Source organism: Athene noctua, chromosome 16 (genome assembly GCF_965140245.1).
Source record: "Athene noctua chromosome 16, bAthNoc1.hap1.1, whole genome shotgun sequence".
NCBI lineage: Eukaryota > Metazoa > Chordata > Aves > Strigiformes > Strigidae > Athene > Athene noctua.
Window position 1 is genome coordinate 5,599,082 of NC_134052.1, and position 19,596 is coordinate 5,618,677.

The 19,596-nt window shown below is 44.2% G+C and overlaps 1 protein-coding gene across 1 annotated transcript in view; it reads left to right on the forward strand.

Annotated features, from left to right (window-relative positions):
• Positions 1-5,145: 5,145 nt before the first annotated feature.
• The window catches only part of TOP1 (DNA topoisomerase I), a 68,157-nt gene continuing 53,706 nt past the window's right edge, over positions 5,146-19,596 (forward strand). Inside the window, exons 1-2 of the mRNA XM_074920146.1 lie at positions 5,146-5,298; positions 5,952-5,976. Of these exons, the coding sequence (XP_074776247.1) occupies positions 5,266-5,298; positions 5,952-5,976 (58 nt within the window). The 5' untranslated portion in view covers positions 5,146-5,265. The remainder of the gene's footprint in view (positions 5,299-5,951; positions 5,977-19,596) is intronic.

Here is a 19,596-nt window from a genome sequence, read left to right on the forward strand (position 1 = left end):
CTACACAGTAAAACTAGGAGGACAGGCTGAAGCAAGGTGCTGCTTATGAGTTTCTTGTTGCTTTCTCAAGGAGGAGAATTGCTTTTATTTGCTAGGAGGAGGGTAGCAATGTGGCATAGTGGAATATATATGCCCGACTGCATTCAGAGTTAGGCAATGGTCATACAGCAGCCACAAACTGTCACAGCAGATGTATATGGGTTTGTGTATGTTAGCTGGCTCCACGAGAAAATACACTTTAGATTATGATCCAAATATTCTTCTTTCCATTATAACAACATTTCTACCACTCCTGGCTCCTTAACCATGGCAAATGAGGACATAATAAAATTCAGGTGATATCAGCTATTGTTTTCAAACTAATAATTTCCAAGGACTTCTGCAAGCTTCTACCATCCCAAGTGAAACTTGGTAATTAAGACTGACCTTTGAAAGCTCCCACTTACAATGGTATCTGCTGGTTCCGCTTAATTTGCTCCCATCTTACATATAAAACTGTGAATAATTGCTGCAGTTTATTAAAATGGAAAAGAAAGAGCTTTCAAAGCACTAAGATAATTTAGTTTCAATACATTTGATAGTATGTAATAGGTATGAGTGTTTTGAGCAGGTTATACTAATGAAAAATGAGAGGAGAATCATTTATCTGACTGTTCCTATTTTTTACAAGTGTCACTTTGTTCCAGTGACAGCAGGTTTACAGTATTATACTGATTGGGAATCCTGCACATCAGGCAGGTCTCTCTGGATGTGAAAAATTGTAGACTAGCAATGTAAGTATCCAAACCATAGCTTTTACAAATGTGCTGAGACTTAAAAATCATGACAAGCTTTTAAAAATGAGATTTTGGCATTTAAATCTGTTTTGTAACTGGTCTTTTGTTACCTCTTCGTTAGCGGAATGCACTTGTTTTGTATTCTAAAAGTCTTTGGTTTATATGTATTTTTTTCCTAAAACGTAAGTACTAGAAACTTGCTGCTGCCTTTAACAGTAGAGATTCTTATGAAGCAACATCAGGGAAAACAAAACAAGTGAACCTGGATATGTGGGACTGCTAATAAAATTGTACAAGTTGGCAATGCTGTGTTCTTCTTCCTGCACTCTGAAAGAAGGTCAAAGACCTCAACTTTTATATTGTATTCAAAAATATTAAGTTACGGATTTATTTAATTACCAAATGTGTTTCACTTTCAAACTTGAAATGCTTCATACAATAAGGTTGAATATAAAAGAGAATTAACTGAAGGAACACAATGTAGATGGCTTCACTTGCGGTTAAAAGTAAGGCAACGGCTTGGAAAGAGGGCTATGGAGGGTGTAGGGATTTGGATGTATAGGTTTCATCTCCTGTGCTGGTCCCAGAGCCTCACTTTTGTATTTACCTTCAGCTTCTTAGGCCTGGGACAGTACAATCTTGTTTCGGCCCGGGGAACCATGACCCCATGGAGTCCATCCTGGCTGCAATGCACGGGGAAGGCAGGAGTCCTGTTTTTGCTGCACGGAGCACTGTACAAACTTTGGGGTCACTTTTGACAAAGCCTTTGCAGAGACCAAAAGCCGTTGGTCCAACTGCTGCAAGAGGGAGGGGCGTCTGTGGAAGCTGTTGCCCTCCTGAACTCTCTGCTCCAGCATCCAGAGAGAAGCAGCACAGAAGTGGAGGCCGAAGCCACCCTGCAGGCACAGCACAGCGGCAGTCTGTTCTGGCAAAGGGATTTCCCACGTTTACAGGTCTCATTCATGCACGAGAGCAGCGTCAGGCTGGAGCAAGGTGTACGATCCCATCCTGACACAGGATGGCAAAGCTGGTCAAGAAAAAGGCACCCACCTCCCTTCCTCAAAACAGGCACCCTGAGCACAGCAAGAAGCCCTGAGTATGCCAAATAAATCAAATCTCACAGTTCACCAGGATCAGGAATTGGAGGGTTTCCTACAGGTTTTATATCTAGGACGATTTATGATTTAATTTAAACACGTAGTTTCCAGCCGTTTCTTTTTGCAAGCAATCACCTAGGCTACATTAACCTGATAGTGATGTACTGCAGTCCCAGGGAGCCCTGAAGAGACAGAGAGAGACAACAGCACTCAGAGGTGTGAACTTCCTCCATTTATCTTGATGGGGTGTGCACAGCCCTGACAGGGAAGCACGTCCAGGCGTGTTAACCACCTCACTGCCAGCCTCTGCCGTTGAAAGGGCTGGTTGTACAGCAGTGTGTTCTGTATGGGCCTTTCCTTTCCTTTGGTAGAGCCTCCCCAGCAACACAGGATGCAAGCTTGGAAGGGGATGAGGGAGATTCAGACTCCTAGAGTGTGGTGGTGCAGGTTATAGGTTTGGAGGGGGTTCTGTGAAATCAGATAGGTTTTGTATCATACAGCTTGTTGCAACAGATGTGGCCACACAGGCGTTACAGTTCAATACACTTTTGAACAAGTTGTATATCTCCCTGTCTCTTGGGATCTAACAGTGGAGCAGAGACTCCTCGCAGGCTCCACTCAGGCCCCAAGCTAACCCTATGGGGGACTGGACACGAAATGCAGCTGATGGGAAGGGATCCATGGGAGCCACTTCTGCCTGGTTCGGGTATGGATGTCTCAGCCGGAGGTCTCCTTCACCATATGAGTGGTATTTCACAGATGTGGCACAAGGTTTTGCTTGTCAGTAATGGATCCAGCACCACCGCCATGGGAGTGGTCGTTATTAGGGCCTGAGCTCACAAACCCAGCAGCTCCCGTGACATTCAGAGCTCTCCTAGCTGGCTGTTGGCAGACCTGCAGACAGCGCAGTGCTGAGCCTCTCATGTGCCAGTTCGGAGGCTCTGTTTTGCAATCAGACGTGCGCCTGCAAATGCCTGTGAAGATGGCAGCTGCTAGAAGAGGTAGTGATCCTTTCCTCTGAACGGGGCTGGCTGCGGCTGCAGCATGGCGAGGGTTGCAGCAGGCCCCTCTCTTGCGGCAGCCCACAGCCACCTGAGCAAGGCTTCTGGGGGAGACAGAGAGATGTAGGATTTAAAGTGAAATTGCTGCTTCAAAGAGCGAGCTTTTAGGAATTTCTAATGCTGAAAGCTGGAGGTGCCAGACCGCTTCCAGGCTGTCCCGTATCAGGGGACACAGCCTCTACACCCCTGGATGGCAGTGAGGAGAGGCTCAAACCAAGAGCAAAGCCCCCTTTCATCTCATTCTTGTGAGCTAGGGGCAAACACCGCTTCCAACAGGAGAGGTGTCTGAAACAGCCTTTCATTATGTTTATATTTAAAAATCTAACAGTGACTAAAGCAGTTTGCATAATAAACAGCTCTAGAGCCAGAAATATTTGCCTGCTCTCAGTAAAAAAAGGAAGTCTTCAGATCCTCTTCTGAAGACTGTAAGAAAGTGACAGAGTTTTCCCTTTACAGGATATAAATATGCAGTGCAAATAGGTGGCTGCTGTCGCTGCTTACATTTGGATGTGTATCTTCAGATAGCCTGGCAGCACCAGATTATTTTAGTGTCAAATCAAAGCTCTGGTTGTGTAAAGAAGCTGAGGAAAGGTACAGTGTGTGTTGCAGCACAGGATGGAAGCCCCAAGAAGACGACTGGAGGCAGTCCTGTGAGACATCTACCAGCCATGCATACTAAACCTGCCATTTAGTACATCGAAAAGAAAACTCCTTTAGTAAAGCTGCTGCAGAACAGAAATAAATGTCTTCAGATTTGGGTTGGGGCAGGAGGGTGTTTTTCCAGGAGGTATGTGATTCATGCTCACATTAGCTAAAAGAAAATAAAGCTTTTGTTTCCTTTTTACCCTCCGTTTCCTCGTGAGAGAAAAAAATTAAAGGGTCTATTTATGCTGGAAGAAAAGTCGTGCTGGCTGATCCCTTTTTTAAAGCAGAAAGCTCTTTATTTGCAATGCACGGTTGCTGTCCTTGACTTTAACAAGCCAAACCTGCCCAATCTGCATCCCTCTTAGCATCACTCTTATGTGGATTTGGGGCAGTGGTACAGTGCCTCAGCACAACGTACTCTCTGCATGGTCACTGTGGCCTCTGCGTTTCAGCCCAGTTCAGTCGGGTTGACAGACTCCTAACAAGAGGTCAGGTGCCCGCTGGGCTCTCTGCAGGACAGGTACACATGCCACACTCGGCTCCTTTCCTGCCAAAGGGAACTGACAGCTGCGTCTTTTTGAAATGCTCAAAATCAACCTGCACATCAGGCCATTTGTGCTTACACGAGTTCTGTAAGTGTGACTCAGCCGAGATCGCAGAGTTCCTCCCGTGGAGAGCAGGCACAGGAGAAAGGCCTGTCAGGCCCAAGCCTACCAGCAGCCCATCTGGAGGGACGGCACAACCCAGGTGGAGTTGCCCAGCACAGACAACACCGTCTGTGCTTCCATGCACCGCAGCCCTGCCCGGCACTGACCTGGATGTGTAAGCATGGGCATTACCCGGGCGCTGGAACAGCACAGCTGCTGTTCACGGTTAAACCCTGCCCGGGGGTGGAGGGCAGGCCTGCCAGGCCCCGGCCATGCCCCGAGGGCCCCTAAGGAAACGCAGCAGCCCGTTGTTCCTTTAGCAGATGCTGTGGTGCCCCGCAGGGTGCTCACGATGTATGGTGCTGGTTATCACGGCGGTGCGGGGGGACGCACCCCGCCACGGCCGCCCACCCCGCCGCCAGGGCGCCGCCATGCTCCCCGGACAGGCGGGGGCGAGGCCTTGTATGCAAATAAAGCCGGCGGCCTGCCGTGTGGGATGGGGCGCATGCGCAGTGCGCGCACAGTGGGGCACGGGTTCTTACACAATGCGCCGGGCTGCTCCCGCGGCGGGGAGGGGAGCGGCGGGGCGGGCCGAGCATGTAAATGAGGGGCGGTTCTGGCTGCGCGATTGGAGAAGGGGAGGAAGAGGCGTGACCGGATATGTAAAAATCGAGCCGGCGCGGGCGTGTGGGAGGGGCCGAGCGAGAGGGTTGCGCCTGGGGGGGCGGCACACTTGAGGGGCGTGGCCCGTATGCAAATCTCGCCGGCTCGCTCGCGGGGAAGGGGCGTGACTCGGATGCAAATATTGGAGCTGCCGTTTCGTAGGTCCCGCCCCACTGTTCCGCCCATCGTCGCCTTGGCCCCGCCCCGCTTGTAAAAGCCGTTGCGCCTGCGCAGTGCGCCGAAATGAGGACTTAGTCTGTTACACAACCGCGGCGGAGACAGGCGCTGCGCTTTCCCTCGAGTCCAGGCTCGGTGCGGCTCTCCTCGGCTCTCCTCTCCTCCTGCTCCGCTCCGTCGGGCCTCCCGCACCTCCAGCATGAGCGGGGACCAGCTGCACAACGATTCCCAGGTGAGCGACCCTTCACCGCCCGCGGGGGCCCGCTCCCGGGGGACCCCGGCCCCTCGCCGCCGAGGCTGCGGGGTCCTTGCTTCCCGTCAGGGTCGGCCCTGGGGGCCCGGCTGACACCAAACTCCCCCCTCCTTTAACCTCGGTGAGGGGAGACGTGCCCTGCCGCTGCCCCTTGCCTGCCCCCGCTCGGGGTAGCCCACGCGTCTGGGGAGAGCCCTGTCAACCCGGCCTGTCCGCCCGCGTCGTGCTGGGGAGCCCCCATCCACCGAGCGCCCCCCGCCTCGGGACCCGTTTCTACCCAGATGGGGGGTGGTGGGGGAAAGGGGACTTGTGTGGGACCCCCTGCCTGCGGGAAGGGGGGGGGGCGGCTGGCCACCTTCCCTTGACTCGCTCCCCTCTGGGGGGGTCACCCCAGGAGCCGTGCGGCTGCCGGGGGACGGTTCACCACCATCACCCCCCCCCGTCACGGAGGGAACCTTCTGCATCGCGCTGGTCATTTCTCATTTGATATTTAATTTCCCTAAAAATGAGAATGAAGGAAGGGGGGAGAAAAAAATCCAGCGCGCCCCCCCCCCTCCCCCCCGCCCCCAAAAAATAAATCCCCCGGCGGGACGGCGTTTTTCACGGTCTCTCCCTGTCTGCTCTCCCCGCAGATCGAGGCGGATTTCCGAGCGAACGGTGAGTGTGGCCCCGGCGCGCCCCTCGCCTCGCCGCGCCGGCCGCGCACAGACATGGCGTCCCAGAGACTAAGTCCCGGCTCCTCGCTCACCGGCCCCATTGTTCCCATCGAGCTGCCAAAAGCGCCCCTTTCCCGGCCGCCTCGCCCCCCCCCGACCCCCGCTTCCCGTAGTGGGGGCACCGGAGGCCCCCGATCCGAGCCCATCGGCTCTCCCGGGGTCCCCTTTGGGCCCCGATTCCTCCCTGGAAAGTCGCCTTGTCGACGGTCGGGACTTAGTCTCTGCGCCATTTTCTTTTTCTCCTCTCTTCTGTGTGGCTTTCTCTCCTTCTCCTCCTCCCCGAGCTGCCGGTGAGGAGCCTTCTACAGAGGCACCGGATGGCGATTCCCGGCCCCCAGCCCCTTCTTAAGGGAGGGGAAAGCAAAGTTTTTAACTAAAATAAATCCCCAAGCCGTTTTTTATCGCAGCCTCCCTCCCCCCACTGCTCTCTGTCTCTGTTCCTTTCAGGGAATCCCTCCCTTCCCCTAAAATGAAAGGTGATTGCAACATGTTGCTCTTTAAAAGAATCTGCTGCATCCATTTTAAGATCCGTCTTATTTCTTTCCTTGCTATTTAATTGATGTAACTTTGCCTTGTTGGGTGGGGCTTTTTAATTAAAATAAAAGCCCACATTAAAAAAAGAAACCCCAAACAACAAAAAAACCTGACAGTGTAGACAATTCCAGAAAGGTAGAGAGCATCACTTCAGAAAGTTTTCAATTAAGTGTTCATTTCGTTAAGAAACATTATGGGAGTCCTGTAATTTTATATATATGTATATATTTATATATGAATATACACACATATATTTATATTCATATATACACATGTATAATACTATCTTTTCTAATCAGCCTGATGGCTGCTAACTTCTTCTGATTGTTCATTTTTCTAGGAAGTAAAAGCTCTTTTTTACTTTCCCCCCCCTCAGTTGGTAGGTGTCAAATTGAAGGGCTCAAGCAGGGTGAAGGGGAGTTGAGGACATGCAACCTACCTTTGTGTCTATGTGTTACTGTATGGAATGTGTAAGGAGCTCTGAGCTGTCCTCTGACTGGTGAGGTGGTAGAGGACAAAACATTACCTGCTTGACCTGTAGTTGTACTGATTTTTAGCATGCTTTTCTGGATGATGTCCATGTGCCTGGTTGCTTTGTAGGCTACTGCGTGTAAATATTTACAAATCTTCATTTGCGAGCACCCTTCCTTCTGTCAGTTCATTAGAATGTGATTGTGTGTGTGCACCATGGGAGCAGGCAGTAGTGAATATGCAGTTTTTTGAACTTTTATTTCCATTCTGAATCTGTAGTAAGGCTCTGTGAATAATTCTTAACAGAAAAAAAGAGGCAGTGAATTTCCCAAGAAGTGCAGGAGTAACTCTTGAAGCAACTAAAATGTAAGCATGTATTTGAATACTTGTAGCTTTCTTATGCTGGGAAATATTTGCTTAAGGATCATCTTTATTTAGGGAAAAGTACTCTCTGGTAAGATTTAGTTCTGTACTGCTTTACATAGGGGAAATGATGCATATTTGACCTTTCTACTCCCAGCTTCCCGTGAACCTCTTAGAGGGATTTTTCTCTATTGTGACCATGTGCTGTTTTATTCTTTTAAGATTTTCAGGCATACAGCACTTAAAACTACTCCAGTTTTTATTTCTACCATGTGTTGGAGGAATTCAATACAGAAATTCAAACTAAGACACCTTGATGGAAGGTAAATCAGGCATACCCAACAAATTCATACCAGTGTGGATACTGGCATCCTTTTCCTTCTATCGTAATTATTTTATGGCAGTCATGTAACATCATTGTGACTGATCAGAGGCCCCTAAAATCCAAAATCCTTTTCAGAGTTGAAAGGTATGTGTAACCCTGTTAGTCTTGTTAAGGGAATAATGCTGAATAGACACTGTCCTCTCTGACCTTGTGACCACGACTGATCTTCCTGAAAACCTGTCACCTCTGCTTGCTCCGAGTCTTGTTTCCTCTACACAGGAGTTCTTTGCGCTTCTGTGTCGGGAATTGCCTCATGCGGATCTGAGATCAGTGGGTCTCATTTAGACATAGCGGCGAGGCTCTAGCTCTTATATTCTTGTTTTGATCCTATTTAGTGGCAAAGATTATGAGTGGGTGGTGGGAATCTCAAGTACTTCTTTTTTTCCAGATGTTTAGAATTGGTTTGTACTTTGATTATTGTTAGGCAGTGCTTAACAGTAGATAGAACCAATGTCTCTTTTTAAGCTGCCTTTCCTCTTTACATCTGGGAGAAGGAAAGTTTTTCTGGGGGCTGGTACTGACTCATTCTAAATGTTGAATGTACCAGCAGTAAACATTTTTGTTAATAAAGAATGTTTTGGGTGACTTCTGGATGGCGTATCAGTAAATAGAGCAGCTTAAGCACTTTGAAGCTTCCTGTTGTTACTGATGTTCATATCTGGGTCGATGGACATAGTACCTCAGGTGGTGATCACATAAGTTGTTGCAGCTGGAGTAAGGTGGGTGGAGGTGGATCTGCTAGCCCATTGCAGGTCACCACGGAGCACTCTGGTTGTAGCTGAGAACTTGGATTGGATTACACACCAGTTTCATTGATGGCGGGGCAGTGTTAGGTATGAGAGAGGATGCCAGCAGTAAATATGTGTTCCTTTCTATTTCTTGTCATTAAATAGACAGATCACTCTTAAGAAAGAGTGTCCTGGGCAAATTCCAACTTGGGTAATTGCATTCCATCTCAATATCCAGATTCTTCCTCCTGTTTAATTTGGCCATAGTGTGTATTTTTTTCACCTTAACTATATTTTTAGTATCAGTACACACTGCAAAGAATTTTCCATGTTCAGTCCTAGCAGCGCCTGTTTTGCAGACCATCCTGAGAACAATATTGTGCTGAAACAGTGAGCCTTTTCTGTAAGTAGCGTCCTCGCAGTCTTTAGCATTGTAGGAGGGAAATCATAGTCTAAAACTGTCATTTCCAAATACAGCTTGGTCACTGAAAATGACCCCTTCACAGATGTGAATGTTGAATCACAACTATGTATTCAGGGAGGGAATCATTCTGGGTTTTTTTCCTCACTTGGTAAAATTGAAGATCACTTCAGTTGCAAGATCTGTTTGGATTCTATTGAGTTTTGCCTTGAAGAGCTTTGTTATTAAGGTTGAACATAACAACCTCTTACTACGAAGGACAGTGTTGAGTCTAAAAGCAATTTATCTTGACTTTCAGTTCTCCCATTGTGTTTGCAGAGTGCAGTAGATAAAAATTACTTTTGTTTGCAAAATAATCAAATTGTGTTCCAAAGATACTAAATTCCACTAACTGCTGTTAGTGTCTTGGCTGCTCATCAGCCTGTGATCAGAACTTGTGTAAAATCCAGAACCATTCTGTGTAGAAAGTAAGACATCACCCTAATCAGTGGGTTTTTTTCATCTGGTTGATTTGACTAGTTATGCTAAGATGCAGTTGGGGGCCAGTATCATTGTAGTAATGGTTACAGTAATGGGAGTCAAGTGTGAATTTGATTGTCCAGCGTCATAGTGGTGGCTCCTGGAAGTCAAACATGCTTGAAGGAGGTGCTTGCTTTAACAGTGAATTTTTTATGGGGAGAAGAAAGAAGCCCTTGCTGCTGCAGCGTCTTATCAAAAACTTGCAGGTATTTTATGTTGGCCTGAACACTCATACGGCACCTCTGTATATATCACGGTGAAGATATGAAGGGGAGTGAACAAGAGGGAAATGTAAATTAAATAGGAAGAGTGCTGAACAAATGCCTTAGAAGTTGAGGAATTATGGCAGTTTGTGTTTTACATTAATGTTTCAAGTGTGATAGAGTAGCACACGTAAAAGCTGGGGGTGATTTAAATGCTAACAAACTGAAAAGCAACATAACAGAGATCCTGAAGATTTTTCAATGGTTGTGAAACAGTCTGTTGGAGACCACATTTGTTCTTCCTTGCTGTTGCTTTGTTGGCACCTTCTGGATGAACGAGAGGGTTTTTTTGAAGGAGAGCGGGTCCACTTGTGACATGGGGCTCTGTGTACCTTAGCTCTGCTGTTAAAGCCACTGTACTAAACAAACTTGAGGAAGTTAGGAAGCCTGAAGGTAAACTCTTGTACTTTCTCTGTGTCTTGTGCACGTCAGGGCAAAATTGTCTTTTGAGCATGTCGTCACCAGTGTGTTTAAATGTCAAATGTTTGGCAAGGGATCCAAAATACAAAAGGTAGCTAATGGTATTTAGGTGCAGATTGATATCTCCACTGAAGATTTCCTTTCCCTTTTTTGTGATACATGGAGACATAAATCCTGAAGAATGTAATTTGTTCCTTCCAACACAAGCCTTGAGTCACTCGCTGCCTTCGCTTCCAGCCTGCGGTGCTGGGTGATGAGCCCGCACTGTAAGAAGCGCTGCCCACAGCCTCAGAACAATACTTGGGGTAGTTTTAAATCTGAAAACACTTAGCTTTTTTATTTTAGAAGCATTTAACATCAGCCATCAATCTCTGCAAAAATTCTTAATTTTGTTTTCACATTGATTTTCAAATATGTTCACAGCAGTTTGTTGCAGGGCTTGTAAGTGTAGCTTTACTGGAGGGGATTCAGATTGTTGCACGTGAGGGTGCTCTGAAGTAAATCGATCATTTATGACACTTCTTAGAAATGTAAATAAATGTATGGTTGGTAAACTGCTCTTAAATATCATATGCCACATAAGTTGTTTGCATCTGTTTTCCCAGCAGTAGCCTCAGAAAGGCTTTGCTAAAGACCTTGAGGTCTGTTGTGTTAATTGTTCTGACACATTCAGCATTCAGGTTAAAACTTAATGGGTGTCTTGTGGGAGTGGGGAGTTGACTGCATTTCTCTTAGCTGCGGCCAACTTTTGGTTTTGTTAAAACTCAGCAGAATTACCTAAATGTGCTGGAAGATGTGTTTCGGAGGTTAATGGTCTGTGTGCTTCCTACTTCTAGCAGGTTTTCTTAAGATGTTTTTCCTTTTACTAGGGTGTTAAGCGGTATCTGTTATTAACATGCTATCAGGCCTACTTTGCTTGCTTTATAAAACATGAACATTTTTTAACGGGGGGACCAGTGTAAAAGTGTGGGGGTTTTTTTACATGACTTCACATAAATTACGCACACAGCTCGTAAACATGATGGAACACAAATTCAGATTTAATTTCATTTACAACTGTGACTTCAGATATTTGTTGGATAGTTCATTGAATTCCAACCTCCTGAGCTGCGCTGTCAGCAGAAACTGCAATAATATGTAATTATAGCAAGTACTTAACATCTCATTGACTCAAATTCCTCTGTTAATGATTTCACTGGATTCCTGTTAAAGTAATACCTGCTGAAATAGCACAAGCCACTGCCCTATTAGAGGGAGGCTCCAGGTCACATTCTTACTGGTGTTGTAAATTGCTGTAGTTCTGCTAAAATCAGCGGAGCTCTGACAGTGTATCTGCTTTTTGTTACTGGACTGCAGGGGTGGGCTTTAGTGATACAGTGACTATTTAATAAAAGGATGATTTAACATAAGAAATCAGTGGTTGTTTTTTTTTCTATGGCTTTTCAAGATGGGATAGTTTCTCTTTCAAGTCTGCTTGAGCTGGTTGTGCTAGTATAATTTTTCATATCCTTGTAAGACATGCAGTCATTCAGAAATATTTATTGGCTTATTAAATTGAATTGCCTTTGTGCCTGCTAGTTTTATAGAAACTGCCTCGTTTTATTGAAAACCTCACACTCCAAAACAAGGGAACAAAACGCTATTTAGCATTATATATTTCACTCTTGCCTGCAGTTTTGAAGGACCGTGTCTTAGGTTTCCAAATCTGAGAGAGGATATTCGTTGTAGAAATCAGTGTTTATCACCTCACCTTGCTGGGGCTGTTTCATTTGACTGAGACAGCAGCATATGACAAATATGCCCAGCCATACCTTCTCCCTGTATGACTCTCCGTTCTGAGCTGTTTAGCACTGTCAGCGTTTAAATATGTATCATCATTAGATTTCAAAATGCTTCCTCCCGTTAAGAGAACAGGAGAAGGGTATGGACTTACTGTTGTTTCAGCAGCGAGTTTGCTGCTGACCTGCTCTTCTGAACAGTATTCTCGGTTACTGCTGTCCTTACTCTGCTATTGACTGTCTGCTCTTGGGGAGCTCCCGCTGCATGTGCCTCTGGTGGATTCCACTGTCTGTCACTGGTTGAACACTGGAATTAATACAGTGTTGAGGTGCTGTTCCGGGCAGAGCAGAGAACACCTTTTCTAGTGCAGGCTTCTGTTATTTAGTCGTTCAGCTGAACAATTTGTAGTCGTGGCTTCCTGGTGTGTATGAGACTACAGTATTTTTAGTACAGCATTTGTTCAAAGTGTCCTGGCTGACACAAGTACTAAATAGTTCCAGTGGATTTAATCAGATTTATAGTTACAAGTATTTTCATCTTGAATGCTTGCTTTTTAAACTAATGATCCTAAAAAGAGAACTACAGTAATATATTTTGATGTCTCACATTGAGAGTTGGGATATTTGGGACGTGACATGAAAAGAAAGGGTGAAGTTAATTTTGTATTCTTGTGACCTGCAAGGTATAAAAAGCAGTAGAAAATTTCTGTTAGCTTTAGAAAGGTGAACATACATGCACATTTTCAAGTTGAAATTTGGTTTCTAAATTTGACTTCTGTAGCTACTCAGCTGATGAACAAGTGAGAGCTTCAAACTTGCTGAGAATGAAAGTGCAGAGTATGGCACTGCAATCAGTTTTAGTGGAACTTGTTCTTTTGTAACATCTACTTAACATCAACAATTCTTGGACTTTGTTAAACCTCAGTCTGTGTCAGCAGGAGCGGTGATATGAAATAGTTTTGTGCCAGTCCTTACAACAAACAATACTCTGGGAGATCCTCTAGCACAAGTGGTGGAGCTCAGACTTTCTGGAGAAGTGGGGGACCTCAGCAGTTAGTTCCCTATTAATAGCTAGTGATAAAGTTCTGTAATGAGCAAAGATGTATAGAAGTGGGACAGCGGTTCAAAAAAGAATTGCCTCACCTATTTGCTAGTGTTACCACAAAGTTCTAGTGATGTTTTCCATCATTTTACAGTCTGTTTGCCAGAACAGCATACTCTGGGCGTAAGAGAAGATAATGCCAGACAGCTCTCATGAGTACTATGTTTGATACTGTTGCTTCACCCTGGGGAAGTTTCCTTTGTTCATTGCTGTTACTTGTATCTCAGTAGCTTCACTTGAAGATGGCTGCATTAGTAGTTCAGTTTTGACAATGAACTTGTACTGACAGCTGCTGTGTGTTTGAAACTGCCAGTTCCCAACATGAAGGAGTCGCAAGGGCGGACAGCATTGAGCATGCTTTACTCCTGTCTTGGAAAGCTTTGGAGACGGGGGCTGGAAAATGTCTGAAATGCATTTCTTGATGGGATGGGGGCAGTGCAGGCTCAGATATGGGAGGCATAGCAGGAAAGTTAGTGTAGGTGCTTGTCATTCAGCCTCAGTAGACAATACCTCATCAAGAAAAACAACATGTGTCTCCACCTAACATACTTTAAATCCTTTTTTTAAGTTTGAAGACAGTAACTTCTGAAACTGGGATGGTTGCAGGGTAAAGAGGGACACCATCAGGCCACTGGGAAATTCTTCTGTTTACAAGGCTTCTGTCAGTCTTGGAGCCAAAAGTTGCTTCCCACAAAGCTTCTGATAAGTAGATCTTTTTGGATTCCTTATCAATATTTTTGACATGAATGTAATTGTTCATGCTCACAAGCTTGCCATATGCTTTGTGCAGTTGTGAACTGTGTGGGTTTGCATGTATGTATTTTTATCTTATACCTTTGACAGAGAAGGGTTTTTTTAAGGAGTGTTATAAAGACAAAGACTTCCTTCTCTAGCAATATTGCAGAGTGCTGAGCCTCATGGTGCCCACCAAAAGATGAAGATTTGCTCCTTCATCATTCTACCCAACATATAGATGGTTGCATGTTAAAGACAGATAGATGTTCATGGAATTCAGTGCTGCAGCAGAGTGATTCTGCAGCTGGCTGTATCTTTCCCTGGCTGAAGAGAGATTGATTTCTGCCTTAGGAAGGCTTGGAGTGTACTTGTAGCTTCACTAAAATATTTTGATCAGTCTGTGTAACTCATCTTCAGCTAGGTCATATCTGTGTCCATTAAAGACATGCTCCATGGTGAGGATGTACTAGCTAAGTGCCTGTTACATCTCATCAGCTGCAGTATACAGCTGACGTAGTCTCTTACAGATGCACAGTATTTAGAGATAGAACAACTTTATTTGGGGGAGAAACACTCTTACATTCAGGCATAGTTCTGATTCTTCAAAATGTCTCTTTTTCTCCCATAATGCTATTTTTCAATTATTTTCTAAAAATAAGATCCTAGTGGCTTTTATTACTTACTGCTCATTTTGAAATACCAGTCATTGATTTGCACCATCCTACTAATTTTTGCAGCAAACATCTGGGACCTTGGTAGTCGAGCATTTTGCTGTGTTAAGGAATAAATGATGGGAACAAATGAAATATGAGGTCTCATGTTCTATGTGGATAAGCCTGCATACAGTTTGTTCTGTCTGAAACCCAGAGGGCTAATGCATGAGCACTGTTTGGCTGCTCTGGAATGAGTTTTACCAAATGCTCTTTAATTTCGGAAGTGTTGAGCTCACTCCACTAAGTGTGTATGGCATGGGCTTGGAACTTGTCTTGTTTCCATACAAATGTCTGGTCAGTTTAGTGCAGCTACATGATGTGTGGCAGTGTCTAAATGGAATAACTTTAAGAATTCTTGAGATTTTTTTTTAGACACTGACCAGAGATGTGGCTTTATGGTAAAAAGTCAAGAAAATAATAAGAATGGAGCAATACCCAAGTACAGATAGCTTTTTAATTTTTCCTGGCATTTGTGATTTACTCTGTTCTACTGTCTGACACTGCTTCTGACACATGAGAATAGAACTTGCAGAGTGTTATCCAGAACTGTTTTTCTTCTTTTGCTTGTGACTTCTTCTGTGCACCTTTTCAATTTGAACAACAATGTGGTAGTTTTTCCTTTGTATGTAACATGGAATAGATGACCTGTGTTTTAAGGCCAGGGCAGTGTACTTCAGTTGAACTTTTTATTGATGGCAAAGTATTACTGCTCAAGGCTTATATTCTAGTATTTGAACAAGGACCAGACTTGTCAAAACAGCTGCTCATCTTCCTTGGAGGCTGCAGTTTCTTGTTTTGGAGAGGTGGCCTAAAAGGACCTTTTAGGGGAGAGGGTAAATTAAATTTAGACTCTCACCTTCTGTGGGTTTTTTCCCCCCTTTGAAATATGGTAAGTGTCTGTAGCAGATTTTTAAGTATCTGGCGGTAGAGTTGAGAAACATGTAGTGATGCTCTAACTGAAATGCAGAGATTTCTGGAGTTAGGATAGCCCAGCTAGGAGGTTTCTCTTTATGTGGTCTGTAAGCAGAGTTTTAGGAGGAGAAAAGTATAGGTGGTGGCAGGGGATGTGCTATTACATAGCTTGTGATTTGAGATGGTTTGAAGACCTGATAAGCAGGTGGGAGGGCTGTCTTCCTTCCTCTGCTCTGCAGTGGATGCAAGTGGATGGAGTTTTTTCTGTCCTTGGGGAGATGACCACCTTGGCAATTCTTACTCCATCTTCTGCTTTGTGTGATACTGTCTTGCCAGCTGTCAGCAGGGTCTGTATTGCTTGGTGCTCTGGTCAGGCTATGTGAAGCTGAAGGGTTAAACATAGAGAGAGACTCTTGAAGCTGAAGGCAGGAAGCACTGGGGGGGGGTCATTGTTACACGTGGACACTGTGGCTGGGATTAAGGTCCTTTGTGCTACATCTTGTTAACCTGTCCTAAGGCCATATTGTTTAAATAGGCAACACAGTGAAAGAAGAGGGACTACTATGCTTTTCTCCGAGGTGGAGAAACATGAACAGAGTGGGAGTGATTTCTTTTAGCAGAGAAATAGATATAAAGCTGTCTGGCTATGACTGAGATTCAATTCCAACTTGGACATTTGGTTTCGATTTTTAATTTTCTCTCCAGCTGAAGACTGAGGTGGTTAGCAAAGGGCAGTACAAAAAAAAAAGAGCTTCTGCAGTTTTAGCATGTGTTGTAATTTTTTTTCTTAAATGCAGAACTTGTCTCAGGAGCTAAAGCATGAATTTTTTTCTGTGCTACTAAATTATTTCACAAATACTAAATTTTGCGTGCTGGGTTTTGCAATTAGTGAAATCAGTGGATTTACAGTAGGGAGATCAGTGGCTTCCTGGTCTGTGTGCAGGGTTCCAGTATCAGGTATTTTACAGGTTAGCATCTTGCACCATACATGCCACCTTGGTATGAGTGTCTCCTAACTGTGCCTTGAGCAATAGGAAGAGCATATTATGTCTTCTGCCAGTTTGTGAATGCTAGCAAGTGTGTGAGTAAGATCAATTATTGGAGAGATAAAACAGCTGGGATGGGCAGGTACCAGTTTTAACTTGCCTAAGAAGGTACACTTACAAGTTAGACGAGCACTCTCCATTTTAATCTAGCCTTTTGGGAAGCTGGAAGCAGGAGCCCTTTGGAGATCCATGTGAGGGTATGATTCATTGCAACACAAGCAGCATGTACAAAATGGAGGGATGGAGTAGTACTAGTGACGTACTCTGAGGTTTGTATTCTAGAGTTAATGACCACCAGATGGGGAATAAAAGACTGCCTGCTCTTCTTTGGAGGACCGAGCATGTCACTGAGGCTGTTAAAATGTGCTGTATGCTTCTTGTGCACAGGAAACCCCTTTCTTTGTGTGTGGATCAGAGTAAGCTTTCCTTACTGGTATTTCCTCTCAGCGCTTAGTTTTTAGCATTGGTTTTGACTGAAGATTAGGTTTCTTCAGTTTGGTATCAGTGCACCTCAGACATAGAGTGAAATGTCTTGAGTTTTCTGACAGTACAAAAAGTAAGGTTCAAGTTGTGTTTCAGTACACAAATGTAAATTGCCAGATCCAGGGGCAGTAGGTTCATGTGAACACAAATAGGATGCAGGAGATCAACTCTTAACAACAGTGACCTTAATTAACTTCTGCAGTGTTGTTGCCCAGTAGTAAGTGTCATCTTGATCCATCTTTTTAGTAAACAAACACTGACACAAATCAGAGTCAGGATATCAGTGCTGTGAAGTCTGGTATTTGCAAGTGGTCATACTGGAGCTCTGTAGGTGTTCGGGTTACTTTGTCTTGCTCTAGCAGACTGGGACATCTCTCCAGCTGTCCAGATACCTTTGGATGTGGATGTGGGTAACGTGTTTTTCAAGAGCCTTTTTCACTTTTGCTTTCTTATATCCTCCTGTGTTCTTCCTACTCCAAAGCCACGAAGCCTCTCAGAGGAGCTAGCATCTTGTCTGAGTCATAATATCATAGCTGTGTATGTCACCTGCACTTCATTAGGAAAGCATAAGCAAGCTGTCCTTGAAATACCTGTTTTTATGAGTAGATACAGTGTTCCAATTTAAAATATGCTGCTCTCTGGAGTTTAGTAGCTGTCATAAACAATGCTTTTTTTTTGGTCATTGAGTAGGCTTATTCAGCATCACTTGTATCTGAAGGAAACTTCTTTCTAGATATTAGACTGTTCTAATCATACAGATATAAAGAGGAAAGTACAGCTTGGCACTTGATGCTCTATGCTTGGCTTCTCTATCTGTCAGCATGTGGTCTTGGGAGAACACAGCATAGCGTAGTTTTGTTTGTCCCAGTACAGAGCTTGCCTTGCAGTGGATGGAGACTGCAGCTAGCAGTAAGCTGGCTATCCCAGTCATTTAATTTTTAAATTGAATTCTAGGCAAAAGGCAGAAGCACTTGATGAGTCCATCAGTTTCTTGTTTCATAAATGAAGGTGTAAAGCTGTCATTCTTCAGCCTTTTCAAGCATTGCTTTCTGGATCTAATATGTCTGCCCCTTCCCTTCTGCCCAGCTCTGTCGTTGAGACTCTTGTCCAGTGATGCATAATCTTCAGTTTACGGTCTCACTGTCTGTCACTGTCAAAGCGTGAGCAAATCTGCATGGAGGAAGAAGTTAATTTCTTGTTGAACCACAGCTTGAGTTAAAACATTCAGTCTTTCTCTGTGTTCATGAGTAGGCCTCTCTTACAGCACTCATCCGGTATGATATTTGCCTCTTTCAGGAATCTGACAGATTTTTTTTTTTTTTTTTTTTTTTTCCTTCAAAGCTGCTGGTGCTGTCTTTACACACCCAACTGAATTTGGTCTGCATGCAGTTTAGCAAGCAGGTTACATTTGGTTTGATAGCTAGTTCAGAAGGAGGATTGGATCTCCTAGGAGCTGATCTATGCTCAGGCTTTGCCCATCACTCAGCAGTGTCCTTGGTTAGAATGCGAAACAATACTAATGCCCTGGCCACCTTTCTGAAGGATTGGGAGGTTTACGAAGTCTGTGTTGAAGTTAGTGTGCATTTTTAAAGGATTTCTTTATAGACAATGAAGCTGTGGAACATTGTTTTGTGAAATGTCCCCTGTAGCTGTATTTCACAAGAGCATGAAATAGTGTTCAAAACAGATGTGAGCCTCATTATTAATGTCAGAATTAGCTTGTTTTTAATTTAAGTTCTTGTGTTTTTTCTCCCTTTTTGTAAATACCCCACCCATCCACCCAGTCACGGGAGATCTTGCTTGGACTGTAATCCAGACTAGGAAACATTAAATCCTAAAGGTAACTCTCTAGTGTGTAGTTTAAGGGGTCCTCTTTGCATAACATCAGTGTGTTTGTGTTTTGAGAGGGCCATTGAGCTGGGGAAAGGAACGCTTCTCAGTTTCATTTTTATAAAGAGGTCCTAGGGAAGAAGTCTACTGACTTGCACATGGCAAATACTTTTTGAATGGAGCTGACATAAATATGCAATTTTATTTTTTTTTTTTAATGAAGTTCAGGTTTTATAGTGTCTTTTTGTGTGTATTAACAGTTTCATCTCAGCAGAGCTCTGGAATTAGTCTTTGGCAGTTAGCTCTATAGGAAAACAGACACAAAGAAGCCCTCACTTCAGTTGTTTTTCCCCAGTACTGAGAAAAGTATTTAAAAAGAATTGTAGTACATGGACTACAAACATGTATAATGTTGATTTTTATTATAGTTGCTTCAGAGACTGGAAAGGTAAGTTTTCCACTTGTTTTCAGTTCAGACAAGATCTGGTATTCAGAAAGGCTCTCTTCTAGGCATGAAGTGTTTGAAGGCTTAAAAATGAATGCAAATTTGTGTCATTTCTAGGTTTGTCATAGATCTCTTATTTCCATGTTCAGTGACATTTGTCAGGAGGTGTCAGTGACACTTGCTCAGTTCTTTATTCCATAAGCTGCTTCTTAAATCTTAACTGTCTCTTCCCTGTGACTGCCAGGTATCCAAATAGTATATTATTAGGCAGTATGGCTAGCACTTTGCTAACTACAGGTATGTGATTTTTTTCCAAATCCTGTGATCTGAATGGGTTTTATTTACATATAGAACTAAATTCAGATCAAATGGCTTGAGGAGATTGGTACTACAAAAAGGCATCAGTACAGAAA